The sequence below is a fragment of the Apaloderma vittatum genome, unplaced genomic scaffold (assembly GCF_000703405.1).
Source record: "Apaloderma vittatum isolate BGI_N311 unplaced genomic scaffold, ASM70340v1 scaffold29614, whole genome shotgun sequence".
Classification (NCBI taxonomy): domain Eukaryota; kingdom Metazoa; phylum Chordata; class Aves; order Trogoniformes; family Trogonidae; genus Apaloderma; species Apaloderma vittatum.
The window spans coordinates 21,729-44,306 of NW_009714903.1; the positions used below are offsets into that span (position 1 = coordinate 21,729).

At 45.0% G+C, this 22,578-nt stretch overlaps 1 protein-coding gene across 1 annotated transcript in view; it reads right to left on the reverse strand.

Moving 5' to 3' along the window:
- The window catches only part of KIAA0247 (KIAA0247 ortholog), a 42,030-nt gene that overhangs the window by 5,670 nt on the left and 13,782 nt on the right, over nt 1-22,578 (reverse strand). Inside the window, exon 3 of the mRNA XM_009868933.1 lies at nt 997-1,194. Within this exon, the coding sequence (XP_009867235.1) occupies nt 997-1,194 (198 nt within the window). The remainder of the gene's footprint in view (nt 1-996; nt 1,195-22,578) is intronic.

Genomic DNA, 22,578 nt, shown 5'->3' on the forward strand with positions numbered 1-22,578 from the left:
ACCCAGGGAATACCACCTGCAAGAGCACAACTTTATCCTCTAGCCTGGCTGCAGCAAGCGGAAGGGAGGCTGCTGTGGAAAGGAAGCTTGTGCTGAATTCGAAAAGTCTCTTCAGAATGTAGTTGCTGCCAGGTAAACTCCCAGTTCCTTTCCTTATACATCATAGGAAAGGGCTATTGGAGTGGCAGAGACCCTGAGAAGATTAAAACTTCCAATTAAACTAACATATTTTGTTTTACGGATTATGAGATTTAATTTCAGCGTGTACTTCTTGCTGACTGGTGGTGACTGAGCAGGAAGACCCTACCAACAAGCCAAGAGAGGAGGGAGTTCTCCTTTTACCCACACGCACGCTTTTAAAACCAGAAGAATCACAGGTAAGAAACTAAGAGCTGCATGATGAACATTTTCCTGCAAACCTTTTTACTTTTCTGCTTTGAACGAGGAATTCCTGCTCAGCTGGGAGAGACCCAGAGAGCAAAAGTTCCCCACTTCCATTTGGAGAGAAGCAGAAATCATTTGTCAGCCATGTCCCTTCCTGCCAGCACAGTGCAGAGCAGCACCACTACACTCTGCCACAGGAGGCCAACAGCTACTCAGCCCCTTTGCAAGGAAGATCAGCACTACACACACATGGACAGACAGGGACACCACTGTGGGAGATGCACTGTCAAACCCATCAGAGGCAAAACCAGACAGCACGGAAAATGCTTCAGTTTGGGCTTCCCCCATAAGTTGCCACCTTTATACTCCTCTCCATGGGTTTTCTCCTTGCATGCAGGACACTGAGCCTGTACCTGACAGGCTGCTATGGAAAAGACTTTTTATTAAAAAAAAAAAGATGTGATTGTGAGCCACGTTTATGAAACTGCTGGAGCAACACGTGGCAGCTGTATGGGCTTCCCCAGCACCACACTGACCCAGTGTTTAAGGACAATCTGAAAAGCCAATGTGAGGGCAATTCTGACTGTCCCACCGGAGTCCAGGAGCACTCACCCGGGCTGAGCCTGCAGCTGACTTCCATGGCTGGGTTCCACTCTCCATTCTTGCAGGTCAGGTATTTATAATCTCCTTTTAGCATGTAGCCTTCGACGCACAGATACTCTATGACACTGCCTGAAGTCAGCGGGTTGTTGCAGGGGCTAGGGTGGCATTTATAGCCTCCATTCTCAGGCTGTGGTGGCTGGGGACAATCTGGAAACAAAACAAAAAATTTCATCATGGAGGATATCTCGAGAGGACGATATCTGTTGCACAATAGATGTGGCACATAGGCAGACTTCTACCTACAAACACCCACTAAATTTACTACCAAAACCAAGAATAAAGCCTGTTACACAACGGCAGAGAATGCTGCTCAGTTTTACCCCTGACACATTTCCTGTGATTGCTAAATTCTGTTTGTTATCCCAGTAGCACAACCTAGCTGGCAGGCAGCAAACTGGGGATATTTTTGAACAGTGACACAACAGAGATTCCACACGAGAGAGGCCCAGAAGATCCTTGGTGCTATCTTTTCCCCACAGCTGTTTCACCAGAGACTGGGGGGAAACCTAATGACCAGGCTTTCCTATTAGCCCAATACAAAAAAAAAGCATGAGACCTCCTACTGAAACGAAGGAAGAATGCGAACACCTCACTGTACTGTGGGTACGATGTCAAGAGATGGAGCTGCCCCGTAAGGCACCTTGGAAGCCTGTAAGAGCACACTGATTTGAGCTATTTCACATGGGTGTATCACCAACAGCATGGGGAACAGAGCATTGCTGCAGTAGGACCAAATACTCTAACCTATTTTTAAAGAGGGACTAATTCTATTACAACGGCACTTCTGAAAATCCCTCTCTCTGCCTACGTAAGTTTGGAGTGCTGAAAGCACTTCTTATTTCTCCTTGCATCTCCCCTATCCTGACTAACGGGTATAGGCAGAGCACATGCCAGAAATATTCTTGTAGAATTTTCTATAGCCATTCAAATAAAACCAACAAACTACAAATGAGGAAACCACACTGAAAACAGGGTATTTGTATTGCTTAGAATTTCCTCTCCTCTGGCAGGTCACAGTGACCTTGTAGAACAGTCCCAACACCCCTCGCTGAGGCCACGTGTCTGCCAGGCTGAAAGAAGGAGGAACACAGCTCCCCAAACTTGACAAAATACATCAGAGACCTCTCCTGAGATATTCTGGGGCATGAAAACCAGCCAGTCCACCCACCTTATTCCACCACAACATGGTGATCCAGGCCTGCCCCTCAAACCCTGGGGAACACATTTTCACATTCTGCCCCTGCCCCACTTGCTGTGGGACTGACAGCAACTGCTGGGCAATGTTCACATAATTGGATTTTGGGCCAGATTTAAGAAGCAAAAGAAAACTTTAGAGATTCATCCCACTGTGGAAAAAAAATTGCTACATTGCTGCAGTGCAAGCAACCCTTGAACTTAATCACATGTGTGAATGCATCATAGGCAGTGCCTTGTAAATACCAGTAAACCCCGAGATGAAGTGCTGAGCGAAGCCAAAACCCCTCTGGTGCGAGTTCTGCCAGTTTTATAACTGCAATTCAATTTACTTCTTGAGAGAAAAGGTTAACAGAGGTCTAAGCAGCAGCTTTTTCAGAAGACTTTGTTCTTGAGGAGATTTATTCTTAAATAAGCGTCAATAAGCTTCAGAGAAGTCACTGTCTCTGCCTCGTGAGTATTAACTGTTGCCTCTTCTATGTTTCTCTAGTTTTCCTTTCTGCAATGATTTCCCACTTTGTAACCAATGTTTTAACCCTTTCCCTTATGCAGCTAAAACTGGCTTTCACTTTAAGCCTGCCTAACAATTAGGGTCAGCTGGGATCAGCTGAAAAGACAGATTCATGGCACATTTCACATTCAGCCACACAGACAAACACCCTCCTTCATCTTCAGCCCGGGAGAGGGTGTTCTTGCTAAATTACAAGGACCTGTTTGAGCACAAGAAATATTCTCAGCAGTTTAACATGTACTTCTTTAGGCCATGGCAGAGAGCTGCAGCTGTCAAAATCTCAGAGCAGAGAGGGCATCCTCCCTTTTTACGCCACAGGAGGTACCTGGAATTGCTTGGAAGCCATGCACAGCATCTTTCTGCTAACCAACTGCAGCAAACAGAGCTTGTTCCCTCTGTTGCCGCTCCTCCCGAGCTGTACCCACGTGTGGCCCTTGCACCATGAGCCCTTTCGGATCAGGCAGCTCAGTGTTCGGTTCCCCTTCTACCATAAAATGCCACCTCCACTGATGAGGTGTCTGAACTAGGTACAAAAAGCAGCCAGCCAACAGGAGCCAAGCACTCATTTACACTGCAGGAGCACTCTCAAAGGGTTGGAAATACCTGTGCATCAGTCATCCAGGAACCCTGAATTGGCCTCCTTGCCCAACAACTTCAAGGAGAAGCGCAGCTACAGAACTGCAGATCAGTTTCCTCCTCACCTCCCCAGGCCACTTGGCACACAAAAGGTGAAGTAAGTGTGTTCAGATGGCCCTGACTTGTCCTCTTCACACAGGGAAGAGGTTGCAGAATTAGTCACATTCCTTCCTTCCCCCCATCCCTCCACCTCCTTAGGTTATTTGTCAGCACAGCATTCAAGAGTGTCCCAAGTATTTTGAGAATGTCACCTTCACTGTGACAGAAGAACACTTAATGTGCTGGGGAAAAAAGCTTGAAAGAGATGTGGATCAGGCAGCCAGAACATCAGCAGCCTCCACCCTCAACCTGGCCGAGCATCTCTGGACAACCCCGGCTCCCCTGGAAGACCACCTGAACCACCCTTTGCAAGTCAGCCTCAGGGAAACAGCATCTCACAGCCTGCAGCTTGGCAGCGGGCTACCAGACAGCATTGATGGCTTCAAAGATTGCTGGAGGTGGCTCAAGCAAGGGTAAGATGATGGACTGGTGGTGCCTGAAGAACTAAGGAAATCAAACACTTCTGCTCGCTGTTGAACAAGCTCCCTTTCTGTCTGTGGCATCTCTGGGGAAGCTCAGCGCCTCTGCAAACCAGGGCCCAAGCAGGCTGCTTGCATTTAACCCTCAGCAACGTTTGCACAGCCCAGGCCCAGCCTAGAGAATTGCTGAATGGGTATTACTTTGGTACACTGATGGTTTTTGAGGCATGGGAACTAAATCATGGAGGAGAGTTCTTCAGTATTTTCAGCCTCAATTAAAGCTGGGCACATTGCAAGGGACACAGCAAACCAGCCCCCCCAGATTTACTCCTTCCAAATGTCAAAGGCGTGTGGTACGTAGTGGATACACTAAACCTTCCCAGGAGGTTACAAAAATTTGTGGGACAGAAACGCACGTATTCTAACAACCCATTCCCTTCCCAACAGCACCAGCCTAGACTCACAAGGGCACCCGCTTATATCTGAAATACAAAGAAACATGCGGCAATTTCATCAACTCCCTCCCTGAAACACATGTTCTTGGAAGTATCCCAGAGCTTACGAGATACCTTAAAACAAAAGTTCTCGCCAGCCAGGGAAGGGAAAGAAAGCCAAGTCACAGAAGTTATCAGCTTCTGAGGGGGCTGCCGACATCCCAGGCTCACAGAGCTATTCCCAGCATCTGGACTCATCAAGCTTTGCGGGCTCTTGGGAGTGGTGGTTTTGAACATCGCAGCGCTGTGTGCCAAGGGCGCAGAGCTCTGCTCCCAAAGGCCCCTGAGTTTCGAAGAGGTACTGAAGTTTAGGACACCTCCCATGAGCACTGGTTCTCTGCCAGCAGGCACTGCTGGAAAACAGGAAGGAGATAAGGACTGATGAGAAGTCCAAACGTTTCCAGCATTGCCGGACTCTGTTCAGAGCTAAAGAAGTCGCCGTTTCCAGATTGACAGGCAGAAATAAAGTTATGCACTGGGGTTTCTGAAGATGCAATTCCAAAATGGCATTTAGGTATTTAATATACACAGTTTTTTATACACAAATGAAAAATACTAAGCCAGTATGCACCTCTGCCCAGTTTCACATCGAATCATCTGTAAGAACCATACTTTTTTGTGTCTAGGGCACAGGAGAAAGTACTGTCTTCCTTCAAGGAGTGTTAACTGTTCCTTATGCTCTTCAAGTAGCTGTTACCAACTCGGCAATAAGCAGCACAACACTAAGGAACCTCTTTTTTATGTTGCAACCACAGTGTCATCACACTGTACCTTCACCGTCTCCCTTTCCCATGGCTCCACAAGTAGCAGCAAGCTCCACCAGCTTTCTCTTCTACCAAATTCAGAGAGAGCTGTGAGGGGTTGGAACAGGGCTTCTTTTAGAGGCAGTAAGAGATGTCAGTTGGCCAGACTGATTAACCTAATCGCCAAAGGATGAAATGGATCTTCCACGTCCTGGCTGAGCTCTGGTCCTGAACCTGATACAGAGCTACAAATCGCTTCTAACATAAGATAAAACCAACGCAAACCCAAGCCGTGGTCATGGATAATACCACAGTTGGAAGTGAGTGGTACTTTGCACACTGACAAAGCAGCGAGGGGTTTAGTTACTCAGAACATAAACCACAGGAGCACAGTTGAGCCTTGATCTCTGCGAGTGAAATTCAAAGATAAGCAGATGCTTTCCAAAGTCTAAGCAGGATGAGCCTGTTGTGGGAAGGATCAAGTACAATACACTTAAACATACAACATAAGATTGAAACAGACTTCAGTCTGACTGAATGATTGTCACAGAATTATGAAAGCTCCCCAAGTACCAAGCTTCTTTGCACAGGCACAATGCTGTACAAGAGGTGACTGAAAGGCATGTCTCTGCAGTAGTGTTCCCTGGCACAGTGCGCTTCTTTTTTTAACTAGTAAGACTCACGGATCCTTACAGGGGCCTTACACCCTTTTTCATCCACACCAAGCACCTAAACTGCATATTTCAGTCACTCACCTCTTTTGCTGAGCTGTTTGACCACACAGAGATTAAAAAAAAAATAAAAAAATATCAAAACTTCCTTAACTGAATGCATTCTTGGAAGAAAATAAATAAACAAATAAACAGAAAAAAACCCACCAAAACAGAACAAGAAAACTACTAATCATCATCTGCTAAGAGCGTGTAACTAGGTTTGTAGCTGAGGGAGAAGCAGCTACTGCACTGCTCACCTTACATGGTTGGACAGATGGGTAAAACACTGCTTAACAAAGGGATATTTTGCATAGAACATGTAATATTTCTTCTACTTCTACACAGCAAAGCACAAAGGTCACTAAAGCCAGGACAGGAATAGTTTTGACAAATTAAAGTTGCTGTTTATATGAGTCAGGCCCACATCCCAGTAGCTTCAGGAGGAAGCTGGACTGAGCATCAGGTGAATTCCTCACCGACTACACAAGTGCTCTCGAGGGTTTGACTGTCCTCAGCACAGTGTCAGAGGAATCTTATGTGTCAGCGCTGGAGCATTTTTAAAACAATTTGGGTAGGTGACGACTGCTCCGCTGGATCTCCTGAACATGTGCCCTGCTCGGATATGACACCTCCTCATCTTTGAGACATACCACAACTTTTGTGGAATGTGAAGAGTGGAAACAGAAAACCCTAAGCTCTGTAATTCTCTTTCCTCATCTACAAGATTTACTCCATTTAACCAATATTATGAAGACTCACAGAGGAAAAACATCCTACAAACAGAAACCACCCTCCTGATCTAACGAGACGAACAATGTCTTGACTTGTCTGGTTAAACCTGTCCTGATTTGTCTCACGCCAGCACGTCCTGCCAGGGGAGCAAACATCGTTGTGAAGCAGAGCACATAAGCACCCAGTTAAATTGTCCCAGTACTCGAGGCCATGCTATATCCTTTATGTTGTTCCCTCTGAAGCTTCACCCTAACACTCTTGTGCTATCACAACTCCCCTACAGCAGTATTTTTTTGTGCAGCAGCTTAAAAAAAAAAAAAAAAAAGATTGCTTTGCCTGAAAGTATATCTTTTTGTCTCTTTTCATATCTCCTTTCTCACAGGAAGATTCCCTCCTGGTCACAGTCACTGCCTTTGCCTATTTAGTCTCTTCCAAGCTGTGCTCCAGTGCATTCCATAGTGGCAAAGAGCATTTCTTTGTCCAAGTTTCTGGTTCTCCAGAACACCGACACCTTTATGCTCTCAGTCAGGACCTACCACTAGCCACAGAAACAGCACATCTAGACAAGCACCTAAAATAAACACACCATGTCCCCATCTTCCAGTTACTTGTCCCTGCTATGGAGGCCTTTGATTTTCAACTTGGACAGTTTCACGTGTGCATCGCTTCACTACAGCAGAGGGAACTGCGAAAGCTATTACTAACTTCTGGCAAGGATCTCCAAAAAGTCTCAAACTCTCTAAGGCACCCTTGAGAGTAACAGTCCCTCTTCCACCTGGGGCCTGCCACAGCTAAACAGCTGGTCTGAAACACCAGCTAAGTCTGAAGCCTTCTGCAGCATCTCAGACCTGAGATTCAGATTTAATTAACACCATGCTGAAAACAACAGCCATGTTCACATCTTCTCTTCAGTTAGTGCCCTGAATGGGCTTGCAGCAATCCAGCGGGGTTTTTTCCTTCCCCAGTTGTTACACATTTGTAAATTCATACTTTATACTTTTTACCTAACAAACACTTTCCTAACAGAAATGTGACAACCTGACTGCTAGAAGTGCAAGTTGGGGACCAGCAATGACACTCACTTTGGCTTCGAGAGGGTCTGGCAATTCTAGCAGAGTGCTGCCCACAGATCCCACTTGCAGGGGGGAACACTGAACATTAGTTTTGCCTTAGGAAGCAACTGAATGAATTTGCCAGCAGAGCTCTGGCCACATCTGCTAACCCAAGAAGAGAAGTTGTCTTCTCTCTGCAGTGTCATCACTTGCCACCAGGACGCTACTGACCTCTCTGCTAATCTCCTGCTTGGTTAGTAAATCAGTAAGGAAACAATTCACTCCTCCCTTAGCCCAGTTCTTGGATTTATTTATTGGATACACTCCCAACCTCTGTCACCAGTACTCAGAGAAGCACGAATGTGACCTGACCAGGTAATAGTGTCACTACTGTCCTCAGCCACAGCAGCAGGATAAACCAGCCAGAGCTGCCAAGCTCACTTTGCAGCTTCTTGAGCAACAATCAAGTAAAACATCAGCCTCCCAGTGCTGCTCACAGACTACAGTGCCTCAGCTTACACCTAACAGAACTCTCTGAGTTTTCAAGAAAGTAAATTTGTTTTGTTTTGTTTTTAAATTTAGCTCTTCTTCTTATAGAAATGGGTTTTTTTCAAGCCCTACCACATTTGCCAGGGCAGGACAGATGCCTACCTAGCATATGATGAGCTCAAATCCCACTATGTACATAGTGAGGAAAAAAAACCAAACAGAAAAAAACCCAAACCCCACACTAGAAAAGCATCACCAAAACTAAAGACACATGTACAACAGGCATACACGCCATTTCCAACAGCAGGCATCTATTTCATAAACCCTTCCCAACCAGCAGACAGGAAATTCATTGTCTAAGATAGCTGCTTCTCTCACAAGAACTTCACACCCTGAAGAGTTAGGGCTAAAAGTGGTTTGCTACCTCGAGGAAAAAAATAAAAACAAAAAAATATATATACAATGTATATGCACCTACTTGATTTGAAGAGCATAGAGCCACTTATCAGGCCTCTCTAACCCAAGCCTCTTGCTCCGTCACTGCTCTGAGGGTGCAGGGGAAGGCCAGCACAGCTGCAGTGACACCATGACTGCAGAATAAATAAAAAACTCCACAAGGTCCTCTTTGGGTCAGAATTTTTCACTCTAAAAACCAGGGCCTTCAGCACACAGGTTTCCTTCTGCCTGAGGCAGGAGTGGTGTTTGGCTCCAGGAGTCTTTGCTGAGAGGCAAATGATGGGGGAAGAAAACTAATCAGCTTGGCTTTTGGTGTGGAATTCAGACAGGCAACATCCTTGTTTTTCCTCTCCTTGTGCACACAAATCAGCCTATAAACAGCAAAAGCCGCTTTCAGAACCCCCTCCCTCAGCAGCAGTCTGGTTTGAGTCAGAAGCAAGCCTTTTAACGTTTCATATCTTTTTTAGACTAGCTACGTCAACCACACACCCAGCTTTTACCAAAGCAAAACCCACTTCCTAGGCAGCTGGTCTGCAGAGAAAAAGCACCCAGCCAGGCTCTGCCCAACAGCACAGCCTCCTCCCCACCCACACCCTCCTTCCCCTTGAGAAGGAATGACAAGGGGATGCGCTTTAGGGAGAGGTACATGAGTACTAGACACAAAAGTAGTCACCTTCACCCACAAGCTCCAGCTAATTAAAGGTGCCAGCTCCACTTCTGGGCGCTAAATACCTTTGGGTTTCCAGCCCAGGATGTTTGCCTGGATGGCCTCGAAAGCTTTCAGCACAGCAGCTTCAGAGCATGCACTCTCTGCTCCTGCTTTGTCCTCCCCAGTCCAAACATTTGGATTAATACCAGTATTAGGCTGGGAAATATGTTCCTCAAGTACTGCACAGGTAAAAGTCACTTGTGACAGCAGGTCTGTGCCAAACACAAAGAGCTATGTGCTTTAGACCGGGGTTTCTTTTGGCAGGTTGTCTCCAAGAAGCACAGCAATGACCCGCTCTGGGAATCCTATTTGACATTCCACCCTCTCCCAACATCCAGCATCGTGGGAACATTTGGGGGTGACATTTTTTAGCCCACAGAGTTAAATTCCAACACAAACGTCTTGTGCAGTCATAGAAAGCTGCCTCCCTTTCTGGGTGCATCCTTCCTGTTGGAGGCAAAGCGTGCTCTGCTCCCATTTTGGGAGGTCAAGGTGTCAGTGGGGTTTTTTTGCTTATTGCCCACAAGCGTGCTAACCTGCTGCAGCTACACAAACACGGTAGGCTGCAGATACAACATCTGAAAAGGGACCCAGGCTGAAGCTATCCTCTGCCAGCTGGACACAGTTGAGAATTCGGTGTGTTTCTAGCCAGAGATGGCATTCACACCATAAAAGACAGATTACCAGATGCCCAGGTTTTTCACTGGTCTGCAATTTCTGGGGTGGAGACAGAGACTGGAACCGGGAAAACAGATTTGAAACCTTCTCCTTTTCAGCACTCTGGCTTTCTCTAGCACACAGGCAGATGGGTCATTTCCCAGAGGGACAAACCCGAGACGGCAGCTGCTGCCGGGCCCCGTCACAACAGCTGAGGCTAAAGAACCTCTTTATATTTCACTTACAGGAGGCAGAAGTCAATAAAAGGCCTCCATTGTGAGCACTCTCAGGTCTCGCTGACCCTGCCCCTAGAAATATTTTAAGCTTTCCTAAAAACACACTGCAAAACATAACCCTCTTTTGGGCTCTGTGTATTAAGCAGAGGCAAAAGCCCACTGAAAAATAAGCTCTCTGTCTTTACTGGCTCCAGATGCTGCTCACTCTGAAGTCAATGACAGAAGAGCAAACTGAGCAGGACTGGAGCCTTTATAGGGAAATTGCAGTTTCTCTAGCAAGGGCATACTCTGAAGAGGAGGCTTATTTTTTTTATGTCCTAATGTGAGTAAATGAGAAGAAACCAAAGCAAAGAGATTTGTATATATAATCATATAACTGCACATTTATATAATTAGACACAAGCACTAACACTGTGTACAGTAACAGGCACCCCTCACACAGCCAACTCATACACACCAAAGCTGCCTTTTTCTTTTTTCCTTTTTTCTTTTCTTTTTTCTTTTTCTTTTTTTTTGGGGGGCAGGGGAGGAAAAGCAAGAAAGAAAAGCCTCTAATTGCAGCTTTCCACCAATGCAGTCGCCATCTGGTAGCTCAAGAGACACATGGAGCCGAATTATCTTAATTAACATGTTACGACAGTATTTAAAAAAACCTCTATGCTTATTAACACTCAGCTGTGATTAGCCAACCATGCAGGAAGCCTGCTAGTGCAACATTAATTATGGGTCTTGTCAGTCTTTCCATTAGAAATATGATTATTTCTTTCCAGTGGCTTATCTCTCTCTCCTAAATAGAAAACCACTAGCATCAAAGCTTGCTTTAAACTGTAAATTCTATTTACGTTCCACAAGAGTCAAAATGTTTAGGCTATTCTGCTTCTAGAGTGCTACAGACTGTCCTGATATAAAATTTACTTCTCTGTTTGCCCCTTAGAAAGCTTTGCTTCAGTTAGACAACTCGCTCTCTCACTGAAATTTCAGCAGAAAACCCCATTTTATGCCTTTCAAGTTCCTTTCCCCCTCCATAACAGGAGCACAGACTTTGCTGTATGCCAGGCAGGGAAAACCAAGCCACAAAATCCAGGGCTAACGAAAACCACATCTGTGAAAGGAAGATTTCTGTGATGGAAAGCAGCAACCAAAGCACAACTGCACTCCAGCAGCAGATCTGTCTCCCTAGAAGAGCGTTACTCACTATCACAACTGTATTATTTCCCCCATAATAGGCCCACCTGTAACACGCTCCCCTCACACACATTCCCAAATGATTCAGCCTGACAGGCTCCGACACTAACGCTGCCAAGTTTTTCAGTTTTGGCTCCGCGTTACATTGGCTGCGGTGGGGCTCTCATCCACACCGGGCGTTCTGGACATCAGGATAACCCCAAATCCCAAGACAAAAGCCCGGTGCTTTTAAACAAAGCCAGGATTGAGAAATTAATTCCAGAAACAGTAACCAGGAGGGGTGAAACAAATCAGGAACAATGGCAGAAGTGACGACCTGATAAACAATCTTACTGTTGCACACGTGTGCACACACACACATAAATAAATAAAAGTTGCTGCTGAGTTCTGTGGCTCCCAAATAGGCAGTTTATTAGAGAAACCTGCTCTCCCCGTGGGCACGGCACAGCTTTCCAAGCAGCACATACTTCATTTGCTTCTGTTTTCCAAGGCTGCTTCCCTGCACCTTCTTCCAACCACTCCGTAATTACTTCCACGTGTTCAGAGAAGGAAATTAAGCAAGTGCTGTAACAACACTTTGTATGATCGGCAGGGACTCAGATTCTGCTTCTGAAACCCAAACTCACCATCTTAAGTAGCACCCAGCTAGTTTTGTGCGTTCCCTCCTCAAAAGTTTGATTATGAGGGTCCTCCTCAGAAAGTTGCATATGAGGTTTAGTTTAAAATTCTGACTATTAAGAAACACAGAGTCCAAAAATGTTTGCTGCACTAGGCAAAGGCAGCACTCATCAGGAGCCTTGTCTTCCTCTCCACTTCTAAATATTTTCTTTATATTGCAACAAGGACACTATTTTAAAAGGCAAAAAAGAATTGTCAAAATAATTTAATATTCTTACAAAAAAAGGAAGAGGCAGCTGCGCAGGAGCTTGCAGGACCTAGAGGCAGGTTAGTAGAAAAGGTATTTGAACTAAAATAACATCCACTGTCCTCGATTACTGCTGCTAATTTTAAACTTCAACTTCGCTCTTCACACAGCTTTGATTTCTCATCTTGTCCCTGCCTGCCTCTTTCCAGAAACCTACAAAACTAAAAATTGGTCTCAATTCAGAGGTAACTTGCACATTCACTCTGCTGTTTCCCTCGCTGTTCCTAGGTGGGTTTTCAGTTTGGATATAGTAATACCTCAAGGCTTTTTTTTTAGGATACGCATGCTATGAGCTCTGGTCTCAGGAAAACCATCTGACTCTTCAGTAAAAACAATGAAACACAATAGGAAAAAGGGTAACTGTCAGCTATTCACATTGATTTTGGGCAGCAGGTTTTGATAGGACAGAGATGACCGATTTGTGCCTGTAAGTCCTGACTGAAATAAATACAGCCTCTCTACAGACAGTAGGTGAGGAAACAGGGGAAACACACCTTCAGGAGACAGCAGAACAAAACTCATCTCTAGCAGTAATGGACTAGACCCCTGCAATTTCAGAGTGCCTCAGGAGGCTTAACTTCCTTGGGGGATTTCCATATGACTACAAAACACTTCTACTCCCTAAACTTCAGCCTAGTGCAGTAATCAGGTTCCTTTCTCCAGTAAGGCCTTAGAAGTTCTTGCTGTGGCAGGTTCCCAAAATATGTCACTGTTGTGTGCTCTGCTCAAGCTGTGGATGACACGTGTCACCCGGCTGGTAACACTGACAGCAGGAGCCCATCGCTCTCCTTCCACTGTGCGGTGGAACTCGGGCAGACACCTCCAGCCTACACACCAGCCAGCTCCCCCTCACCCAAGAGGGCAGCTCGTGCCAACCTAACCCCAGCTCTGCTAAGGATTGTTCTGAGACCTGATATAGATCATGAATCTGGTCAAGAGGCAGTCCTAAACTACAACGGGACATGGGAATCTCCACAGTAAAAATTTTAGGGTTTAAAGAGAAACCCTGCCTTCTCACATGTGCACGGAAAGGTCCCTACACTAGCCAAGTCTCTTTAAAGCCCTGCCCCGGCAGGCCTCTTTCCTTCACTAATGAGCCTTTTGCAGCCAATTCATTTTTCACCCTTTCAGCAGCAGCAGCTGTTGCCTCTGACTCAGCCTTATCCAAAACATACTAATTTGGAAGTTTGGCCAAGGCCGATCCAGTAAAGGCGTGCGCACAGGAGATCGCCTTGTGCTCAACATCGTTCCACTTTCATCCACGTGGAAACTCAGAGGCCGCAGTTGCCCAAGTGTCCCCCTGCAGTACATCTCCGGAGGGCTTTGCTAGGGAAAGGTGGGCAGGGACAGCAATCCTGAAACCTCCGTCTGATACATCAGCACACACCGGAGAGTACTTTTTCATCCTGCCATAGCATTTCTCTCCTGACCTTTGGCTCTGTTCAGGACCATTGAACACACTGGAATCTAACACCCGGGCAGATCTGTTTGGCCTTTAAGAATGACTCATCTCTGCCACGGGACTTGTCAGAACAAGCACTCAAATCACTTACCACTGGCTGGGCGGAATTGCAAAGAGTTATTAGTCCTGTCACTGGAAAGCCTCTCTCAAGCACACTTCATATTTTCACTCTAGATGTGGTTAGGTTAGCCGTAAATATTTAAGTCATCTTTTCTACCAGCTTTACAGGAGCTCATCATCACAAGCAATTTCTCTGCGAAATCTGGCAGCAAAAAAAAAAAGCCACTTGAACACTCCTCAAGTCATCCTATTCCAAGTGGGAACACTACAGAGTGACGGATTACTCCACCTGGCAAATCTAGCTTTCCCAGAGACCACAAAGTCTTCAGAGACTCCCAGTTATGCTGCAAGTTCAACCATTCTCAGTTACACTTTCTTGAACTGATTAGCTGATATACACTCAATCCAGACTCTAATAAATCAAAAGCTCCAAGACACACAGAGTGAAATTGAAGAACTAAGCTTCAAACCAAAGAAACAAGTTTTTTCTACTGAGAAGAGCTACGACACCTTTCTGAATTGCCTAATGCTTTGAGAGCCTTGGGCAATGTAAGAGCTAGCGAAGGTGATAGCAGGAAAGGTCCCCACATAACCTGTGCTGAAACTTAACAGGTACTCAGCATGTGGTCTTCTCTATTTACCGGCAATACAGTAACTGGAGAGAGTTTTTTGGAAAGAAGGGAGGTAACTCAGCAAAGCTATCAGTAAGTTTGTTTCATGACTGGAGCGTGACTAGCAAAAAAGGCATCAAGGTTTGAAGGGATGCTCCTACCTCTTTGTTCACTGGTCACAGAAGACACCAGCAGTTCTGGCACAACAGGCAGAGTCCCACACATTCCACCCACTCACATTCTGCTGAGGATCAGCTGGCACATGGGAAGTACATGGCAACTCACTACAATCCTTACAAATTCAGGGTATAAAAGAATTTAGATTATCATTAACCTCCTTTCAGAAGACTGTCTCATTATACAGAAGCAACAGCTTCAAAGTGTTTGGTTTTATATCTCTGTTTTCCCGGTACCTACCAACAGCTCTAAGCGACTCAATGGATATGAATGATCAAATCACCTAACAAGCTGTACTAGCAAATTGTCAAAATCATACCTAGCAGCAAACATGAAATCTTCCTTTCTGTCTTTTTAGCTCCTCATGCCAAACACCCAGAGGGGAAACAAAGCCAAACTATAACAAGCCAGGATTGGGAAACTTCAAAAAACAATCTCCTTCCACAGCTGGCAAGAAAAGTATTCAGAAGAGATGTGCAGAAGGAGTTCTCACCCTTTGAAATACTACTTTGCCCTCTGACGCTTTCACTACAGCCAGTGGAATCAAAGCACAGACAAGTCAAAATATCCAGCTGAAAACACACATAAGAAAAAAATAAAAATAAAATTAGAGGTAGCAACTCCCGAGACAGAGCCCATTTGTAGCCCTAGATGCCTGACAAACACATAAGAAGAGATGAAATAGCTTTCATTTGACATAAAAAAAGATTACAAAACGTACAACCCCAAACTTCACAGTATAACTATTTTCAAAACAAAATCTTCAGGAAAGAGAGCAGATCTCCTCAAGGACTGCTAACTTCAATGAAGTGTGGAGAGGCAGGATTGCTTTTGAGCGATGAGAAATACAAGACCGTACATATTCTTTGCCACTTATTTATAGTCCGTGGTAACTTAGACATGTTCTTTGCTCTGTAAAAATTAAAATACCAAGTTAAAGCTTAAAAAAAAAAAACAACGAGCTAATGCTCTCACAATGCTTTATTATGGGGTTGCTTTTGCTATTTTCCTGGTGGTTTTGGAGCACAGCTGTCCTGATAGATGCTCAGGAGCCTTGGAGACACACAACTCCAGCTCGTACCTACTGCCACAGAGCCAGACAAAACCCATCCCATCACTGACTTAAGAGATGACGGATCCCTTCACCAGAGGCTGAAATTTCAAAGTGGGAGACACTGCAGCTCAGGCCACCAGCAGCGAGCCACAGGCTTTGCCTTCCTGCCTCAGCTTCCCCCTTCAGAGCTTTCCTGCCTGCCTTTGTGAATGTGCAGCTTCAGGTAACCTGGGGAGCCCGATGCAATGATTTAAGGGTTCTTGTCACCAATGTAATTAACTCCAATGACAAAGATTTACAGATTAATTCAACTGCCTTAATATTTGTGCCTTTTTTTCCTGCCTCCATACAAAAATGCAGAATTTCACAGTTCAGCAGTTCTACCACACATATGTCTCTGGCCAGGAATTTACTTCAACCTTTATTGCCACGAACAGGACTAACACACGGCTAGGGACGCACACGCTGCGTGACCATCTCGCAGCATTACCTTCCCGGTTTTAACTCGACAAGACTCCTTTTGTGCCAGCTGTTTGTTTTTTGGTAGGTTTTTTTTTATTACTTGTGACATTTCATTAAGTTTCATTTATTGTTCTGAGGCACTTATTTGCTCACTCTCTCAGGCGGCTTCCTTCAGCTACATCTTACCTATACAGCATCATCAGTCATGTCACAGCAGTTCTTGCTAAACCAGCAAGAGTATTTCTCGGGGCAACAAACATTTAACAGGATAACAATGGGTGTGAAAACAACTGAGTTTTGGCTGCATGAAGTACCCAGAATCACACCTTTGTGAAAGCATTTTACATGGATCACTCTTGACAGGCCAAGCCTGAATGATGTTAGGCCAGCCAGACCTTTGGGTCTAGGACACTGCCTTGTGGAAGAGACTGTTGAAGATCAGGTTTTTCCAGACAATTCAGTCGATTTGCAGATGCTGTTACAGCAACTCTGTTTCCTTGAGTTACAAAAGAATCACTTTGGTTGCTTGTTGTCCTACACAATTCCCCAGCCATCAAGTTAGAGAAATGTGAAGTCCCTCTTCAGCTTTACAGTTTTGCATCCTTTTTCCTCAAGTCCTAGTGCTCTGCCCCACAGCCATCTGCCATCAAACATGCACAAGAAAATTCCTGCTCGGCTCCAGCATTCTCTCACTTTAGACAATAATTTCAACCCCCGTTTCAACTCCCTAGCTCCGTAAAAGAGATGGTATATTTAGCCAGGATTTTGGAGGTGGTGGTGTTATCTTTGTTTGGGTTTTGCTGCTGTTTTCATTTTCCCATTTGGGGTTTTGGGTTGTGTTTGGGCAGGTTTTTTTTAAGCATCTCCCTACAAGGACAGTTTGTGTGCATTTCAGTGATATTTAAGTAAAAATATTAGTGAATAACAACAGTATTCACTACATTACTACTTGGCTCCTTTTTGTCTAAATTGTCAGTTCAAGAGGAAAATATTTCAAATTTGCTTTCAAGAGCTGCAGAACCAGCTTATCTTCACACGGGAGATTTACCAGATTGAAATGCTAACTTTATATTATAAAATGACATTATAATAGCGCAATTCTACAACGTTTCGAGAAGCAGGATGGAGTGGGAGGACCAGATTATTTCAAAAGATAAATAATTGTTTAAAGGAAAGATTTATTTATTTACTTCTAGGTTCACAGAATATAATCCCTCCCACTACTCTGGTCAACAAAGAATACGTATGTATAGACACTGATCTCGCAGACAGAGCTGCTGACTCAGGCTTTGGAAGGGAAACATTAAGCTACCAGGACAGTAGGAGAAGTTATAGCCTATCAGCTAAAAAAACAAGATAATCTTTCCCAAACCATGCAAGAACAAAGTAGTTTCAAGAAGTTTCACAGAAGAGTGTTTCAGATGCTCCCCAGGGAAGAATGCAGCAAGGAAGCTGTTGCAGCGTGCCCGAATGCCACAGGAAATGCTCCGCTGACTGCAAACCGGGGAAAATTCATGAGCATTCCCAGCTTCTGTAGAGCCAGGGCCGGAGCTCGGAGGAATGCTGAGAACACCCTGGGGAGCCCTCACACGCAAGCTACTGGACCCAGTTCTGCCTCCCACGACATCCTAGGAATGCATGTGGTAGGGAAGCAAGTATCCCAGTCACAGCTCTTTCCCAGTACCAGTGCTCCCATCCAATACCCCTCAACCTAGCACAAAAAAAAGTAAGAAAAAAATAATCTTTTTTTTTTTTCCAAGTAAGAGTACTTATATTATCAAAAGCTTAAACCAAGGAAGGGCAGAGATTATGGCTATTTTCCTTCTCTGTGTTCTCTCCCCAGAGGCCTCAGTGTTACTACCACTGCTAAGGTAAAGCTTCTGCACCTACATTTCCCACTCTCTACAGATCCAGCTGCTAAAAAAAAAACCCCCCCCCGGCAGGCTCCGCTAGGCCCCTGCCAATCAAGCCAGGCTCCGACCAGACATCTACAGGCCCTGGGCACTGATGTTTCTGCGAAGAGGCAGGTCACAAGCAGATCATCTGATGCTTTCAAGAAAAATGCAAGATCCACAAGACCCCTCATGGCACTGGGCACCCCATATCCCAAAAGCTGACCCCACACATGTTCCCCAAGTCACTTTTTTCAGGGAGCTGAAGAAAGCACCTCTTGTATGGGGCTCCCCAGACAGCGGGTTCAATTCACGCTCAGTTAGTTCTGAGGCACTAGGCATCCCTGTAAGGCACAGACCCTTCAGGAGCCCTCTGCCCTTCCAGAAAGGCAGCTGAGGGGCAGGCCAGACCAGCTGGCCACTGATCCCAGCCCACTCCTGGTCACCACATCTACACCTGATCACTTCCTATGCTAACTAATTCAACAATGCCTTTTATAGATCATTACCCAGCCTTACCTCCACGTCCCCTATAGAATTCAGGGTCTCCGTACGCTCTATGAATTCTCTGAACTGCAAAGTCTCTCCTCGTTTAAACAGATGATTCACAAGCTAATGTGTTTGTGTCTTTTTTCTTTCTCCCTGCAGCGGATGTTCAAATGTCTCCCATCGCACCCTCTGGATTGTAGCTCAGTGTAGAGGCAACAAACCACCAAGTGTTATGGCCAGATGGAGTTTACCAGTCAACACAAATGAAGACCCCAGACACCAACTGCTTCCAAGGTGTGGTAATTCTATGCCAGGCTAAACCACCATGCCTCCCCTCAGCTGCTCAGGCGAGAGCTCGGTCTACCAGAGGGTTTGGGGAAAATGCATAGACAGTCTTTATAGGTTTTTCTTGGTAGCGCATTGAAAGCTTACCAAGCAACTCTGAGATCCATTTACTGCATAGTTCAACCTCTTGCCAGCCAGTGAAGTTTCTCACACAAAGGAAACAGAAAACTCCAGGAAGTCATGCTAAAAATAGCAGAGATGCTGTCCCCCAGAGAGAACACTTGGGACCTCTCCCAACTGTGTATGCGGACTCCTTGAGGACACTTATCAACAACAGATACAGAGGTCTTATGCTTGAGAACTAGTGGGAAAAAACAGCAGAGAGGAAGGTTACTTTGATGCTGATAAATTATCAGACAGACTGTACAAGAGAGTTCCAGAGAAAAATCAGGAGTCCGTCTACTAAACCTATCAGTTACTGCTCTCTAACTGATCTCCTTTTCACACCAATATAGAGAATTTCAGACAACAGCATATGCATTTAATCAGGAGGAATAAACATTACATTAATAAACGGAAATCAGAGAGCTCCAAACCTATATTGATCACTCAGGTCCAGATTGTCATGAATACACACCATTTAGGAAGCCTGTGGATCAACAGCAGGTATCACAAAGCTGCTCTGATACTCAAGACAGAAACAGTATCTCCTTTATCCAGTTTCTTGGGTTTGTTTAGTTGTTCCCTCATCTCCTCCACATGACCGGGGAAAATGAGATTTTAAGTCTTTTAGGGGAAGGAAATTACAGAAAACCCACTGTCTTACTACTAAAGGCCACAGGCACTGCAGAGCCATCTTTAGCAGGGAGCTAGAAGGACAAGAGGTAATTCCACAGGCCCTTTTTTCAAACTTCCTGTAATTTTCTTTTCTTCCAGTCTCCTCCACCCCCAGAGAATTTGCTCAGCACACAGGAGTGACTCCCTCTCACCAGATACATCCCATCAAGCACAGACACCATCAGAACTTTCTTCCTATTGCCAACACAATTATAGTCAAAGCCTGTTGCGTTCAGCTTCACGTTAGAGAGCCTGAGATGCCATCCTTTATTCTGCCCCTTGTCCAGCCCTGTCTTTTCTATTCACTTTTTAGAAAAGGCTACTTTAGCCATGTTTACTACCTAGGATGCTACTCATAAGAACAGCTATATTCTGGCAGTTGGCATGGAGAGCACAGGACAATACTGCTAGGAGACAGCCTCAGTGGCAAGTAGCTCAAGTTTGGGAAAGGAAGGAGAAGTGTTAAAAGTATTTACCTCCCAACTGGATTTTCTCATAATAATTTGTTTCTTTCATCAAGGTTTTAACGAAATACTGACCAGCTCAATCTAAACTGAGAGTTCCTCTGTGTCCCCTCTTCCCAAATCACTGCTCAGAGGACTCAACTGGAGTTGGATCACACATCCTCCAGCTTCCACTGAATTCATTCCCTCTGTGTACGCACACAGGAACCTTTTAAAAAAACCTCAGTGGAGGATCTTACCTTAGGATCAAAGTACAAAAAGTTCTTCTCCAAGGCTTCTGGATTAGATCTTTTCACCAAGTATCCAGGGATTTCAGAGTTCCCATTTCTAAAATACCTAGCACCACCAAGAAACAGATTTTTATTCTCACAAAGGGCTACACAGAAACAAACCTTAAAATAGGTTCTCAGTTCTTAAACTGATGCCACAATTGTGCAAAAGGCTGTTTTGTGGCTAAACATCAGAGGTAAAGGAGACTTCCAAGAAGTAGAAACAGAATGTACTGTCTAGAAAACTAACGTGTTCCTCAATAACCAGACCTATTGCTCTTCTGCGTTCTCTTTTTCTTGGTATCTTGCCAGAGGACAGAGGGAAAAGGCCTCCCAAGCACTAGAAAAAGTCACCTGGATTATGACACTGGACTTTTTTTTTCCTCCCCATTTTTCTTACCATTTGGTGTGGCTTCATTAATAAGGCGGGCAGAGGCGTTCGTCTTGTATTAAACGCCACGATCTATGTAGTCCTGCCCCCACAAGCATCAGGACTTAACGCCACAAACACAAAACACAGCAACCTAGTTATTGCACATCAAAGCTGTCACTGTCACTCTGATTCTCACGGTGAAAAAGCCAATCAGACAGTTGACATTTACTCTTCCGCTCACAGGATAAACAGAAACCAAGCCACGGTATCTCTTCCTCTGCTCCAGAAGGACACGGATCCCACGCTGCCAGCTCCAGCATCTCTTCTGCAATAATTCCACAAGGAACTACCCAGCTGCGCCTTGTCTTCCTCTTAATGGCTGTGCTTTTCAAAATTATCCTCTTCCACTCCTCAAACTCCTTGTCAGCAATTAACGTCACCCCATGTGTAGAACACACCGCAACAAGAGCATTCCTCCATAGAAAAGGCAGTTTGTGATCATACACCTTCTCATTCAGGGACATGTACCTCTGCCAACTACAGAAACTGCTTGCACTAGAAAATAAAAACACCACTTGTTAACACAACTAAAGCAGTTGGAAAGTAAGAAGCTGTCATCATGTGGCAGGCAGAACTACGTGGATTATTACTACGTGTTTTGAAGGCCACTGCTTGGAAACTTCTAATCTCAGTCTAGCACATTTACTGGCAACAGATTTCTAGTCTAGACTCTGCAAAATGCTCCCAGAAAAGTAGTTCTTCCATACCATTCCATTCTGAGAGGAGGCCATGTGACTGCAGGTACAAAATCAGGACACATTAAGGGACCTGGCACTCTTCAGTAAAAATGGTTAAAACCACTCAAAACCAAGGTTCGCAGCAATGGAAACACAACGCAGAAATCCTCTTGAGCAATCACAGGTTACTAGACTGAAGCAAGTTCCTGTCTAGAATTGCAAAATACCTGTACAGATGAAGTATGTTGTGGCCAAGGAGATCTCTAGGTCTGCAGTAGCCCACAGGAAGAGAAAGGCTGGTTTTGCAAGAGGTCAGCGCAAGAGAAGAAGGAACAGCTAACTCTTGTCCTACAGCATCAGTATTGGCTCCAGTCAGGAGACACACTTGTTCCATGGTTGAGCACCTGATGAGACTGACCAAAACACAGCACATTGCTTTTTAAACACTCCTCTGGATGACCTGGCCAAAAGGGAAAACCATGAGAAACTGCCTCATCTCCGCTGCATCAAACTGCTTTACTCAGCATACTGTTTTCTAATAAATCATGCCCCGTGGAGCCCTCACACTGGGGCAGGTAACAGAAGAACCTGTGGCTACTGGGCAAACTGGGAACAGAGAAGCATCTTTCCAGGTAGAACTGTAGCTACAGAATTAAACTTCCCTACATCAGTATTCAGGGCCCAGGGAGCTCCAGCAACACTTCTGTTTTAATCACAGAATTGGACAAGCTGAAAACATGAAGCTCTCGTACTGCAGGTAGACTTTTAGTAGAGAAAATCAGAATTGTCTGGGGGCACACACACCCACCAAGAGGAAATGAAAAGGCGCATAGCTCTAGCCTGCCTTCCTGAAACACCTCAGAACAGGCTGCCACCGCTGCAAAACTGTTTAAAGGAATGGGTTCAGACCTCCTTCCAAATGCTGCCTCAATTTGCTCATGACTCAAGTAATCTCCAGAGAAAGCTACCTTCAGTCTCTCTCCATGGATTTCCAGATGTTATTCAGTTCCTCTGTTACTCCGAGTAATCTCGTATTACTCAGTCATCACGGGAATTTTGCAGCTCTCCTTCAGAGCCTGTATAGCCTCCAAATTTAAGCAGGATATTAA